Below are 15,780 nucleotides of genomic sequence, written 5' to 3'. Positions count from 1 at the left end.
GATAATTGAGTTTAATTTAGCAGTAAATGAGAAGCCTAATCTCAACGGAAGCTGATTGGTGAATAGATAGCCAATCAGCTCTTTTTAATCCTTCTTGAAAATCTTCAATTGAGAAGCTTTGCGAGTCAAAATATGTTAGTTGTTCATGTATTTTAGGCCCTGTAGTTAACTTACTTACTAACCTAACTTACAAGACGCAAAGATTAGCTAATGATCACTCATATACCAGTTTTCAGTACACCTGATTGATGAATGTTATCTGGCTCCGTTGTGTATGTGGTTAAAAGTGATTAGGATTTTTTCTAGACTTGAGTGTTATGTTTGACTAATTGAACCAGATTCAGTTGTTTTTGAATATAAATAACATTTGTAACATTTTCCTAAATCACTATTCAATTAAAAGATGATATGGGCAGGCCTGTATCCACTGGTTGCAAGTTAGGGCGGCTCATGTTAGGCGACTAGCTATGAACACCTGGGGGTCTGGAAGGGGCAGTGTAAGCCCCCCAACAGGTTTCTCTCATGTAGGGCCTCAGCCGGGCCTCTCATGTGAAGTTTTAAAATATCTTATCGGAAAGTATCAACATTTTTCTATTTTTTTGAGATTTGTTTTGTTTTATGTGATGTGACTGCGGGAAAGTTTTTAGATTAAAATAGGCAAAACTTGACCGCAGCTAAAACGCTAAGAAAAAAGAAATCTTTTTCTTTTGAGTTTAACAAAGATCAATTTTGCGGATTTTATTTTAAGTTCATCCGGAGGTTTCCACGGTTTCGATGGGATATGGCCAAGTGAATGTTTGGTAAAACTTGACCTTTTGCAAACCTTTATTAAAGTATTTAACAAAAATATTTTGTCGCTGATGATAATAATGACGCTTAAGAAATACTAAAAGTTGATGTTTGTCTCTATGGCTTGGAATAAAGTGATATTCTACAGCAATAAAAACCGTCTCCATAGCCGTTGGGCAAATAACTGTTCGAGTAAATGATGTTGGGGTCGAGTTATCTGAAGCAATTTATCATTATGTGGGAACGGACCAAACAAATCCGTTCGAGTTAACCTCGTGTTTGAGATTAAATGTTACATTTTATCCGAGGGTGAGTTATCCGAATTTGACTGTACTTAGCGGCGGAAATGTTCTAAAAAATTGGGGCGGCTCAGCCGGCCAGCCGCCCCAGGGAATACGGGCCTGGATATGGGACTCTTTATGTTTCGTTCTAAATTCTTGATAGGTATATAAATATAAACAGATTTCCAGTTTACATTCTATTAGTTAATTAATTCAACAATTGAAAGGAGAATTAATTCGATGAGTTGGATACAGCACTAATATAATCACATCCTAGAATTATGTGAAAACTAAATGTGAAAATTTAAACTATTGCTAAGAAACTAATGGCTTTGCTTTTCCTTGCTTTTTAATTATGCTGGAAGAAAAGCCTTAGCAATACAGAAGGCAGATGTTGCCTAGGTAGAGGTGGTAAAAGAGATATGGAGGTAGTCGTATATGTACGTACACGTATTGCATTCATCTGTATGACAGAAGTTGGAGTTGTCTCCTAGCACAGGTCAGTGGAGTGACTCTGAAACTTTCATTACAATGTACATCGACTTACATAAGGCTGGCTCATGCACGTATCGGCTTCTTTTAAAATCGTACAAATTGCATCGCTGAGTATCAACCCCGTTTCTTTTGTCCACGTGCGTTTTTAAGCCTCTCGCTGTCTGAGGTGATCGCGGAAAAAAGCTACAATCTATCAGATGCAAGAAGTCGAGCATTCGCGCAATCATGTTCTTGGGGGCCGCATGTATTTTCGTACTCGTCAGCTGTTTTTTTTTGCTAGGAGAAGCTGCAAGTAGTCCGTATATGCAGTTAAGCGAGGGATACGAAAATTTCTTAAAGAACAAATCACCAATTTCTTCTTCTGCCAACATAGATCTCGGAGATTTTCGTCATCTACTTCAAAATGATCCGTTAGTATCCCACAAATTTGCGCAGCACTTATTTCCTGAAAACATAACTAGTGAATGCGCTGACCAGCTGACCGAAACTCTAGATTCTCTTCTAGATGGAGAACTCTGGGCGGTTCAAAGTAAGTCTATTAATATGCGTTCCATTGGCATAAAATTTCAACGTCCAATGAGTAGATCCAGTGATGTAGTGCTAACCTTTTTTTAACCATAACTATTGTTGTATAAATCGATGTACTCACATGTACTGATGTCAAGATGAAGAAGAGCCTCGGTCTTTCGTTACACTTCCTTATATCCTCCCCTATACTGCCTTACACTAGCTTATCTACTAGCTTTACCCACTAGCTTTATCCAGCTTTATGCACTCACCGTAATTACCAAGACCACCTGTACTGCCTTGAGCTCAGACACCAATATAGCCTGAGCCTAACAAATCCCATAATACAACATGCCCTTTCTTTTTTTTCTTTTTGTTTTGGGCCACTCCATCACTACCAACAAGCAGACGTAGTAACTTACCTTTCTTGTGTTGCTCGTTACCTGACTCCATTAGGGCAGTCTCCATAGGCTATGCCTCTGGCTTGTCTGACCCTGTGCCACCATCTAAAGTACTCTTCTCGCTACTGCCAGCTCCATTGCCAGTCTGCACTGGCTTTTCCATCACCCTGACCTCCGCCGCTACCAATACTTTTACCGTGACCACTGTCACTACCAACACTCCTTCCACCAACATCTCCAACACTACTTCCACCAACCCTGACTAGCCCGGAGTCTTTTGGTTGGGTCAGTAATGACTCCTCAACCTCATCTCCGTCTCTTCCGTCTTTACCTCGCTCTCCCCAGTAAGAGGCAGGCTCGACAGGCCTCCTGTGGGAGGTCTCCACCTGGGCCGTAACCGGCTGCACAGGGGATGGCACCACAGAGCTGGGAGTTGGCATAGGCCCAGACCTATCTAGCTCGACCTCACCTGCAACCAGTGCAGGTCTGCTACCAGCAATTCTCCTCTGAACCTCGGCTAACTCCTGCACCACTACCCTGACAGCCTTGACATTTTCCAACTCCATGACTGCTGCCTCCCGTTTGGCTTTCAGCTTAGCCAATTTCTCCTTCGACTTCCTCTGCACCTCCCTTTCCTCTCTTTCAATCTCTGCTACCTTTTTCTCATGACCTTCTCTGTCTAACATTCCATTGCTGGATACCTCGGCTAAAAAAGAGCAAACCTTTTTCATTACAGACACTGGTTCAGCTACTTTCTCAGCACCTTCTCTTACCTCATCGTGACTCTGTTCTCTATCACACCCCATAGACACTTGCACATCTCTGGTGCCTTGGGCTGTCCCCTGTTGACTACCAATTTCCACGTATTCGCTACTCTTCACTCCCTTGGTTTTACAAGTCCACCAATCTTAACCTGTGTGACCTTTCTTAACTTCGCTCTCTCTGTCAGACTTATTTGTCAGGTTTTGCAACTTGACATCATCTGAAACATAACTTGACCCAGCAATAATGGTTCTCGACAAAAACGGCTTAACTGGCTTAATACTTCTACACTCCTTAACAGCCTCAAACTTACTTTCGCATAACACATTTACAACAGCAAATAATTTAAGCTGCCTCAACTCAGTTATGCCCAAGAAGTTCGTTCTCAATCCTTTCACCACATGAACTTCAGCATCCATATGCCTGTCTTTACTTTCCAAATGAACTATTACTCTTCCAACCACTTTTAACTCACTACCATCATCAGTTTCTAAAACTGTCGACGGTTTCTTTAACCATAGGTCCAACTTATTGGCTGTTGCCTCGGTTACCATAGACACCTCAGCCCCAGTATCAAACGTAAACTCTACATTTACTCCATTAACTTCTAAATACTGCACAATTTCCTGGCCTAGCCATTGATCTTCACCATATTTATCTCTATAACCAGAGAATCTAACACTTCTGCTCTTACTATTATCCCGGTACCCTTCATCATACCGGCTCGTCTCGCGCCTCTCCTTATACTTCTCCCCCTCAAACCTATCCATACTTTTGTCCCTGTACCTACTAGACTTGTCTCTCATCTCGCGGGGGCTTTCTCGGCCCATGTACCTCTCCCTACTAATATCCCTGCTGCCATATCGCTCATAGCTACTATCACGGCTACCTCCTGACCTCCTGCTGCTACCTCGTCTATCGTAACCTACATCTCCTCCCTTATCCCTGCAATAACGGGATACATGTCCTCGCCGTCCACAAGAAAAACATTTAATGTGGGGACAACTTCGCATCTCATGACCACTACCTCTGCAATTATAGCAAACTCTATCTCTACTTTCCCTACTGTTTTCTCCATGTCTAGAGACATAGCTTTCCCTGCTATTGTCTCTATACTTCCTACTGCCACTGTCCTTGTTATACTCCCTACCTCTTGTCCCATATCTACTAGTATCATGCTTCTCACTACCGTAATACTCTCTACTACTCCTAGGGATACCCCTAGGGGAAGATCTACCTGCTGAATCATAACTTCTATCTCTATCATTACTCCTGTACTGCGCTCCACTATCAAACTCTGATACCTTTGCTACTTCTCTCTTAACCTCACTTTTTAAATCACTACCTCTACTATCTGCTCTCACGAACCTGTCTGAATGATTCGCCATCTCACGAGCCCTCAATGCCTCATGTAACAACTCCCAAGTCAGATTGGCGTTCTTCATTAAATCTCTGCTTCTCTATCTCTCAACCCGTTAACCGCCACTATAAGGGCAAACCTTACCCTATCATTATCGTTAGTCACCTCTGCATATCTGCTCAAACTCTCTACCCGTTGTAAATATTCTCTATCACTTTCCCCAAGTGCCTGCCTAGCCGTAAGGAACTTATGCCCCTTTACGAACATACTCTCTTGTCTACCATAATAATCCTGCAAAACCTCCACTGCCCCTTCATAAGTAGAATTTACGCCATCTACGTTAAACCCTGCACTCCTCAATACCTCTCTACCACTGTGCCCAATAGCTCTCAATAGTGGCACTAACCTACCTCTACCTCTCATAATAGGGCGCCTATTGTCACCTTCACCTTCGTAACCTCTTCTCTCAACAGCACTCTCAATACATAAATTCATCTCCTCTATAAATCTCTCCCACGACCCATCACCGTGCTCTCCAAATGCCAGCTTCGGAAACCCACTCTCCATCTCTACCCGACACAATATATCTCACGCCACCAATTCACTCTACCCCACTCGTATGAAATTAGTGTAATTCCCACCTCCGAATACGTAATAAATATTTACACCTCAAAACAACACCGCTACTTCACCGCTACAACACCTCACAACACCACCCTAACTCACGTCACCTCGCCTGCACGCCCGTGAAAGGGTCTATTCAACCGTTTAAACTTACCCCGCAACCAGAAAAATTATCGCTAACGTTAACACACAAAGAAAAAAAATTAGAATTTTGTCAACTGCGCCATGTTGTATAAATCGATGTACTCACATGTACTGATGTCAAGATGAAGAAGAGCCTCGGTCTTTCGTTACACTTCCTTATATCCTCCCCTATACTGCCTTACACTAGCTTATCTACTAGCTTTACCCACTAGCTTTATCCAGCTTTATGCACTCACCGTAATTACCAAGACCACCTGTACTGCCTTGAGCTCAGACACCAATATAGCCTGAGCCTAACAAATCCCATAATACAACAACTATAAAGTTGAGATAATTAAATGTAGGTGACCAAGAGTCGCAACACGACTCCACCGCCACGTAGTGACAGTTGGAACAGCTGGGGGCCTGGGGGCATTGTAAGGCATCCAGTGGGATCCTTACAGGCCAAAGCCTACAAGGCTTTAAAATCATGTATAAGATATGAGCGATGATCACATCTGTAGTAATAAATAAGTTGAGAAAATAATAAAAAATTAAAAATATAGTGTTGCCAAGAGCCCGGAGAAAGACAAGCAATTATTGTGACATAATCGACTATAATGACATTAGTGTACTTGAATCAATGAAATAGAGCTAAAATTTACTTTGAGAATTGGCAAAATCTAAAATTTTTTAACCCTAACTATAGTTATACTTAAAAAACACTCAAATTTTTCTAACCATAACTTAGTTAGGGAGAGTTAGGGTAGCACTACATCACTGAGTAGATCTACATGTAGGGCCTATGTACTCTTTAATAAATATTAATGGTCACATTAAGTTAAGCTTTACTTATTATATCTGAGGAACTTTTCACACATTCCTCTTTCAAATGGTTGCAAAAAATCACACTAGTAATGTTTTTTATGTATTTTGTCTAGTATTCGATGCATGGGGCAAACCAGAGGCTGGTATACTTGCAAGTGACTTTAACTGGTTAGGAGATTACCCTGAGTGCATGAGTCTAAACTCCACTGACATTCGAGGCCGGTATTGCACAGGAAGCCACCAGGTCACAACTTCAACTGGTGGGCAAGTAAGTGGCATGCGTCTAGTGATATAGCTGTTATATCCTAATGGGACATCCTGTGTTGAATTGTGCGCTGTCACCATTTCTGCATTCTTTTTGTTTACAGGATAATTGTAGGGCCTCAAATTAGCCTTGTTTTGACTACATTGTACTAAGAGGCTGGTTGCAACATTTCCTAGTGCTTATCTGCTGCCTGACTATGTTTGTAGACCAGTATGCCAACTATATACCGTAAAACCTCTAATTGAATGCCATGGAATTCTGTTCTTCTTGTCCTTCATAGTGGTGATCAATTGAAGGTGACGTTTAAATAGAGGCTGGCGTTGTATTTTTCAAACGGCCTGGCAGAATTTTGGGAAGAAAAATTTTACCCTTTTACGGGTGAAGCGAAGATCGCCTATATTTTACCCTCATTTTTTGGTGGAGCGATGTTAAACCTTTTGGCTGCAATAAATTTGTTAACATAACTTCAACTTCTCAAGGTTCTCTTAATAAATACTGCATAAATAATGCTGCATTGGAAAACTGAGACATATCTCTACCAGTTGATAGGCCTATCTAGCCTATTGCTTGCAATTAACCTGTGATGATATTATAGCCTGTGTACCGCTTTGCAGTTTGTTGGAGCTTTCAATTTTCATTTCATTCTAAATTTGAAGACGTATTTAATTTTATATCTACATTTAACGTTGTTGCTTAAAAACGCATTGCATTCATTGATATGTTTCCTACAGTTTGCAACAAAAACTAGCTTTTTATGTGCAATAGAAGAGGAGCTACAAGCCTGATTCATTGTAAGCTGTGTTAAGATAACCGCAAGGATGCTATTGAGTAATATATGCTATAAGTCTGCAAATTTATAAGTTATATAATGATAATCTATCAAATGATACAAATATATATTCACGAACAAGTGACATAAACGAACCATACTTATACTACATGCAGAAACTAAAATTAACGTTTTAAAAACATAAATCAACAAATTAATTGAAAACAATTAAATGTTTTCAAAACAAAAATATTTGCATGGTTTGCTCAAATAGCCGCGTTCTGATTGATGATTTCGATGGTATGAACATCTGGTTTCCATTACCTTCCACAATGTCTTCTAACCTCAACTCTTCTTCTGCACTGCTGAATTAGACGATACTAACGTCAAAATAATTTTTTGGCAGAAAAATACTTTTACGCATTGCATTTAGCACAAATGCAATGCGTAAAAGTTTTGCTTGCTAGACGCAACCTTTAGCCTATAACTAGTCATTTATCTAACATCATAAATGTAAACCGTTTTTGTATACATGTACTATGAAGTATCAAGACCGCGTTAAACAAGGAACTACTATTAGCTTGAAACAGTTATTCATTATTTCTATGGTGTTGCTTTCAAAGAAAAAAATGAAGATGACAGCGAGAGAATAAATTATTATTGATGTAAACGATAAATTATTAATATGATTTTGTGGACACTTGTCTGCTGATCAATTGATTTTATGGGTTCGTAAAGATGAAAAAATTGTCAAAGTGGCAGTGGAATGGAGGTGGCGTTCAAATAGAGGGTGGTGACTTTATTGTTCAACCCTTTTCTCATAGCGGCGGTGAAATATAGGTAATGTTCAAATAGAGGTGGCGTTCAAATAGAGGTGGCGTTCAAATAGAGGTGGCCTTCAATTAGTTAACTAGTAAACAATTACTTCAATTGTTTGAGCCTATTAGCCTTTATTTAGCCCAACTAGAATTCAAAGAAGCATACTCACATTCAACAAGAAGATATTGTGTATAGATGTCCTGCAACAGTTAGCAATACCCGCCTGGCCTCCTCACAACTCAAATGAAAGACCAAAACCCACCATTTTAATTGCCCTGTGCAATAATCATAACTCACATTGTGCGTGATTATGGTATATACGCTGCCGACATTGTGGTGGTTACAAAACTTGGCATATTAAAGGAGGCCTGACAGTGACAAACTTTTTGTGTAAAGGGATCTTAATTTTTGTAATCTGGTAGTTACTAGTTTTTCATGTGACAATCTATAATTATTTGTCAAGCTTGCGAATGAGCAGTGGTGCAGGTCAAGGATAAATTGTTAGATTATGTATCAGACTACTGTGACTCAAGGCTCTGAGCATTGCATTGTTTTTTTTTGTCGAGGTGTTTGTAGAATTTTGTTCAAGAAGACCTAAACATTGACCTAAACAATTACCTAAACAATTACCTAAACAACGACCTACACAATTACCTACACAATGACCTAAACAATCACCTAAACAATGACCTACACAATTACCTAAACAATTACCTAAACAATGACCTATACCATTACCTAAACGATTACCTAAACGATTACCTAAACAATTAACCAAACAATTACCTAAACAATTACCTAAACAATTAACCAAACAATTACCTAAACAATTACCTATACAATTACCTAAACAATTACCTAAACAATTAACCAAACAATTACCTAAACAATTACCTACACAATTACCTAAACAATTACTTATACAGTGACCTAAACAATTACCTAAACGATGACCTAAGCGACGACCTAAACGATTACCTAAACGATGACCTAAACGATTACCTAAACAATTACCTAAACAATTACTTACACAATTACCTACCCAATGACCTACACAATTACCTACACAATGACCTAAACAATGACCTACACAATTACCTAAACAATGACCTAAACAATTACCTAAACAATTACCTAAACCATTACCTAAACAATGACCTAAACAATGACCTAAACAATGACCTAAACAATGACCTAAACAATTACCTACACAATTACCTACACAATTACCTAAACAATGACCTAAACAATTACCTAAACAATTAACCAAACAATTACCTAAACAATTACCTACACAATTACCTAAACAATTACTTATACAGTGACCTAAACAATTACCTAAACGATGACCTAAGCGACGACCTAAACGATTACCTAAACGATGACCTAAACGATTACCTAAACAATTACCTAAACAATTACTTACACAATTACCTACCCAATGACCTACACAATTACCTACACAATGACCTAAACAATGACCTACACAATTACCTAAACAATGACCTAAACAATTACCTAAACAATTACCTAAACCATTACCTAAACAATGACCTAAACAATGACCTAAACAATGACCTAAACAATTACCTACACAATTACCTACACAATTACCTAAACAATGACCTAAACAATTACTTAAACAATTACCTAAACAATGACCTAAACAATGACCTAAACAATTGCCTAAACAATGACCTAAACAATGACCTATATAATGACCTAATGTTTAATCAAATGAATATTACTATATAAATAGTTATCACCCCTAATTTTTAGGCAATGTGTTGGATTTTACGTCTACCACTACAGCTGCTGCCTGTCAGTATGTGCAATATTATTGCAACAAGTTTAATATTACTTAACCGTTTGAAGCATGGTCCTGTACATACAGACAGCACTCCTGATCTTAGACCTCCTTCATTTAAATCTAAATTATCACATTTCGAGAGCGTGAAATGAGAACTATTTACTCTATTTGACTTCCTTCATTGAGTTGTACAAGCTTGAAGCTTCAAAACGGTGTTCAGTGTAAAAGGAGTTGTGCTATTCTAAGTGCTTTCACAGTCCCCAAATTATCTTGGAACCAGGTTTCCAAGTAGTAAGGCTCTGATTTATTCTTCTCAAATTTATTTAAATAAGACATTTAACCTCTGCCATTTTTAGCTATTCTAAAATAGGAACAAAGCAGATTTTGAATTTTTTACTATCATAATTTTTCACTTTCTCTATGAATGCTTCTATGAAGTCCAACATAGTTGGCAGCATTGGAATGCATCATACCGAGAGAGGTAATTCCAAATTAAGTCAGTTTTGGTTGAAAGTTGTTTGTGTCTTTGTGAGATAGTTTTGCTATTGTTAATACTATTCGTGCTCTAACAATCACCTGTCGTCACTTGCCTGTAGAATGTGACCATCCCGTACCAGCTGGGTCTCTGTGTTCCGAGTGCGTGCAATGCTCACGATGCTGCCGAGTTCTACAACTTTGTGCTGCAGCTCATCCCGCCCAGCTCTGTATATCCCGATGCTACAGCTATTTGTCAGCCTCTAGCTGAGGAGAAAGAGTGGAGTGGACTAGCTAAAACAGCTTAGTATGTGTTCCAGAGATATTGCTTTTCATTAGAATGTCTACTTGCAGTCATCATAAAGTTCATTTAGTAGGAAGTGTTTAGTACATTTTGTTATGAAACTCGTAGCCCTTGGCATTGTTGAACTAGGTTCACTTTGATTTGTAATAATATGTATACATACCTGCAGATGATCATGTCATTAGGGAGCCTATGGCAGAAGGTCTTTAGACAATCACAATCAAGTGCTGTTTGTTAGAACCTTCAGGCTGTGTCACTTTCTGACACTTTCAAGCATGTGCTGTTTGTTTTAACTGTAACAGGTGAGGTTAAGGGTAAACTTAAACTGCGTATATAGACGCACAGATATCTGCTTAGATACCCGGATAGTGTTTATCATTAGTATTATTTTCATTATACACGCTATACGAAATGAATTTTTTTTGCTATTCTCTAATAATTTAATTAAAAAAAGACTTATTCACCACGGTGTTATATCATTTCCAGCATCAAAGTTTTAGCTAGAAGTTGAACTAATTTCTTTTGTTAGGGCATATCCTTCAGGGATCGGCTGCAAAGATAAAAAGAAAAAAAACATCGTGAATTTTTTAAATAAAATGAAAGCGAAATACATATTTACTATAATAAGACCGGTGTCTGTCCGAAGCCAAGATTAGAGGATGAAGGGATAAATTAGCTCCTTAGCTCATGACATTTAGATTAGTAGACCGACTAGTAGACCTAGATTACTAGTAGATTAGTAGATTAGTAGACCGACAGTCCAACATCTGCACCATACGACTACGTTTCGGGATTTCTGAATAATTGTGCAGTTACTTTTTCCTCTTTGCTTTATCTGCACGCCTGATGATTTCTCATGGTACACTAGACTTCCAGGGTTTCAGTACATATAATAAAGATAACCCTCCACGCTGTTTTCTCTCCCAAGAGAGAAAGCGATATTTTTAAAGCTAAGTATAGGACTCTCGTCGTTATGCGAATCGAATTGGAGAACTTGCATCGACTTGACGCTTTATGTTATGTGGAACTTTTTATGGAACGTTAAGTAAACACTACATAAAGACTACCCACTTGCAGTGGAGTTTGTTATGTAAGCGACTAGTCTAGTTTAACTTGCAACTAAAACTCAGATGCTCCAAAATAATATAACACCAACAATAATAATAATATAATAATATAGCACCATTGTGAATTAAACTTGTCTTCAAAATAAAATCATTAAACAACGTAAAAAATGTATGCAATATGTGTTTGAAGTGTCGTAATGAAGATTAGTTTCTATAAATGTCAAGGACAAATATTTTGCGAATGTCGGGGCCCTTGCATTGCGAATCAAGGTGATACAGGGGATGGACTGTGTACAGGTAGGACTGGTGATAAAGATACTAACTAGTATAACTATGATAACTTATAGTGAGCCCAACTGTCAGTAGCGGTCATTTATTATGGGCTGATCGTTATGGACTTCCTCACAACTGGTGTCATAGTTGTAGCTATTCGTTTACATATTTTCATGACCGGTCATAGCAGGTGCCAAAAATTGTCTCTGTATGATTTCATTTCTCCTGCTACTAATGTTCTTGCCAGGCACTGAAGTAGTGACAAGTTGAGTTGCCCAGTTACATCATGCATGCTCTTTGTTAATGGGTCAAACAAACTGTACACACTAGCAGTCAGAGCAGGGTCAATATCTCTATGCTTTTTATTGTCAATCAGAGATAGGTCTCTTGTTTGTTTCAGCTGTTTGTTTGAATGAAAAGAACGGGTGAGATGAACCATTACAGCTTGTGATTGGTTGATTTGAATTAATCATTTTCATGTTGATACCTAAAGAAATGCTGACAAAGCATTTTTGTTTAATCTTTCCAAGTTACTCCCTCAAATCATCTTAGGATGGGAAGATGAGTGTGTTTTGTGACTTGCCCAATTACTTGATGAGAGATTAGCAAAAGTTCTTCCGCCATGCCATTAATGATTTGCCTTCCTTCTGCGAAACCTCCTTGGGTGCCTGGCATTAAGTTTTCCGTTTATTGCATGGGTAGATAACTCTTAGTATGGTGTTTCTTTATGGAAGTCTTGCCTAATTACCTGTGTTTTAGAGTGCTTAAAGGTACAGGCTCACACCAGCTGTGTGTATACGGAAGTGGTTGTGTAAGATCAAAAGGTTGTGTAAGGATTTCGCTGAGTGCGTTTGTCTAAACCTCGCTGACGTCTGCGGTTTCAAAAGAAATATTGTTTGAAACATTTCTAGACATCTGGTACATGCAGATTGGGTGAACCACTCGCTGTCGACTTGATATGGAAACAAAGTGTTTTTGAAGTGCTTTTAGTTCATTGACTGTGATACATGACGCTATGCGTGGTCTAAGTGGCCAGAGGAAATAATTGATAAATAGGCTGATGACATATTGAACTGCGATATTCAATATAGTAAGAGCTGTCTTCATTCATCTGTCCAAAGCCATGGTTGAGAGAAAAAGATGGCTTCGCGCTGTTCATGGAATCCCTGTACTATGCCAGTACATGATTCCACCTCGTGATTTTTGACATAGTGGCACCAATCGACTGTCTGCCAGAAATTTGGAATATTTGTGACGATACTGATTCTATGTGCTTTATTAATACACCTGACGATCTCATGCCCACTGCAGACTGATGTCGGAAGACCTCGCATCTGTTACACTTTCTGGAAATTTTATGGTGCATTCACGACAGTCTTGTGCAATTTACGCCATTCGGCGACAGTGATTGGCTGTCGCAGAGTGTGTGATCTATATTTTCCTTCATGCCACGGGACTAGTATTTACCGTTTTTACGAACGCATTTTACAATGAAAACGCTGTCACAGAATATTATTCTCTGATGTAAACGCAGATGGGTTTGTGATAATGTAGAAATGTTATCACAGACGTTCAGCGATGTTTCAGCGATGTTTCACTATATCATGAACTACTTGCTAATGTAAAAGCAGATGGATTTTTGATGGTGTGAATGAACAATTTTATCACAAATGATCACTGATGCATTGTGAGATTACTGCCGATATACTGCAATACAGTGTGTACCATCTCAAGCAAATCAATTCTCATTATAAGGCTTGCATGATAAAACATCTATTTTTAAATATTCATCATTCTCCAGAATAGTTTTTATTCAAAATGGCATAATATTGTTTTCGAGCTACCCATTTTCATTTGAAGACCAACTATTGTTCTTCAGTGTTCCTTGTGTTTCATCTTAAAACAAAATCTCCAATGATCAGCTAGCCAGTCATGACAAAGTGAGAGGTGTACATATCAAGCATTCATAACACATGCAAATTTTCAAGCATTCAGCTCGTGCCTAATATTTGGTCAGTGTGTCTCAGTTGTTAAATCTTCTAAGTAGTAGCACCACCGAATGACTACTAATGGGTCTGACCAACTAAGCCCTGGGCATACATGCGTGTCACAATTATAAATTTTTAAAGAAAATTGAAAGCAGTGTAAGTCTTGTGCCACTTTAGCTATGACAAAAAGCATGTTTATTGGACTTGCAATAAATTTTTAATAAAAAATGTGGTGCAGATGAACATTGACCAGGCTGTGGAGGCAGCTTATGGCGGGCATCTGTTCGCATCTGTTTCCTTTCCTGTGCGCGTTGAGAATATACCAAGGTAGTTATCACAGGTTGTCTTACAGCTGGTTGATCGCGCTAATCTGGGTTGTAACCCTGATGAGGGTAAAAGGCTCATATACAAGAAACTAATTTAATCATAAATTATCTCTCATCTATTCCCAAACAGGAGCATTTTTAGATTTATCATAATTGGAAAACAATTCTTGACTGTTCTGTTTTCACTCCATGTTCCAGCAACGTCTAATCACGAGTGTTTTTCTTTCAGCGCTGTCTATGGTATTATGATCCTCCTCTGTGTGTCTGCTGGTCTCTATGACTACCTCATACACGGGACAGCCATGTACTACATGGTGCACCAGCTTCCTATCCCGGCTTCTGTCTATAACAGCAGTGGTGAGCATCTCTCCGTCAGCGCTGACAGACTGGCTTCAGATGAAGATGGCTGCCTCATTCAGGCTGAGACCAGTGACGAGCATGATCTCAGGCCGCCTCAACATTATCAGCCTCGTAAGTGAATGGTATGGGAAGTGGATACTACGGGAAGAAAATAGATTGGGGAGTGGACAGTGCAGGGAGGGGATGATTGGGGAGTAGATGGTGCGGAGAGTAGACGGTGCGGGGAGTAGACGGTGCGGGGAGTAGACGGTGCGGGGAGTGGATGGTGCGGGGAGTAGACGGTGCGGGGAGTAGACGGTGCGGGGAGTGGACGGTGCGGGGAGTGGACGGTGCGGGGAGTGGACGGTGCGGGAGTGGACGGTGCGAAGAGTAGACGGTGCGAAGAGTAGACGGTGCGGAGAGTAGACGGTGCGGAGAGTAGACAGTACAGAATATAGGTGACCCTACATATAGCAGCATGATGTAGTGTCTACCATATTGTAAAAATTAGGAATCCTTCACACTAGAAATGTGACAGGGCTAAGATTGATGGGCCCAATTCTCTCCGAGTCCTTAAGCACTCGCTTCTGCGTGCCAATTTTATCATTTATCTGAACAATAACAACTGGCTCTGCTCTGATTAATGAGGGCAAGCATCAACATATCTATGTCAGTGTTTAGTGCACACGCACCAAAGCTCCAGTAGTTACATGTATATCCCATCTCAAGGGCTCATCTCATGTCCGTTACACTTAAGGTCCTTTCGACTTGATGCTATTGCAAGTATGTAAACACTTCCATTTTGTTATCTTTTCTTATAGTAGGTCAGTATATGGGTGCTGATTTAGTACAGTGGTGTATGTGAACTGGTCGCATAGGGCAGTAGCTTGTTTAGCAGGAGATAAGAAACAAAGGTTTATACACCGTAAATATTGAGTTAAACAACACAGTGCACACGGATTATGTACTGGCATGAGTCGAGGAGACCTGTAGCCTGATTAATACTGTGTAGAGTTCACCTGAAGGGAAACTTGAAGCATTTGAGTGAAGCAACTATGGGAAAATCTATTGTCAAATTTGGGGACGCTTACTGTATGTCTTGCGCTGAAAAATTTAAGTTTGGAGTTTTCGTTTGTTGATTTGTCACGTATGAATAGCTGTTCCTTTGAAGAATAT

The 15,780-nt window shown here is 39.4% G+C and overlaps 1 protein-coding gene across 1 annotated transcript in view; it reads left to right on the top strand.

Annotated features, from left to right (window-relative positions):
- The first annotated feature begins 1,761 nt into the window (after positions 1-1,761).
- The window catches only part of LOC137397919 (nose resistant to fluoxetine protein 6-like), a 35,722-nt gene continuing 21,703 nt past the window's right edge, over positions 1,762-15,780 (top strand). The window contains exons 1-4 of the mRNA XM_068083993.1: positions 1,762-2,094; positions 6,284-6,438; positions 10,430-10,614; positions 14,495-14,736. Of these exons, the coding sequence (XP_067940094.1) occupies positions 1,791-2,094; positions 6,284-6,438; positions 10,430-10,614; positions 14,495-14,736 (886 nt within the window). The 5' untranslated portion in view covers positions 1,762-1,790. The remainder of the gene's footprint in view (positions 2,095-6,283; positions 6,439-10,429; positions 10,615-14,494; positions 14,737-15,780) is intronic.

Source organism: Watersipora subatra, chromosome 6, assembly GCF_963576615.1.
Source record: "Watersipora subatra chromosome 6, tzWatSuba1.1, whole genome shotgun sequence".
Lineage (NCBI taxonomy): Eukaryota > Metazoa > Bryozoa > Gymnolaemata > Cheilostomatida > Watersiporidae > Watersipora > Watersipora subatra.
This window is presented reverse-complemented; position numbering and strand designations above follow the sequence as displayed.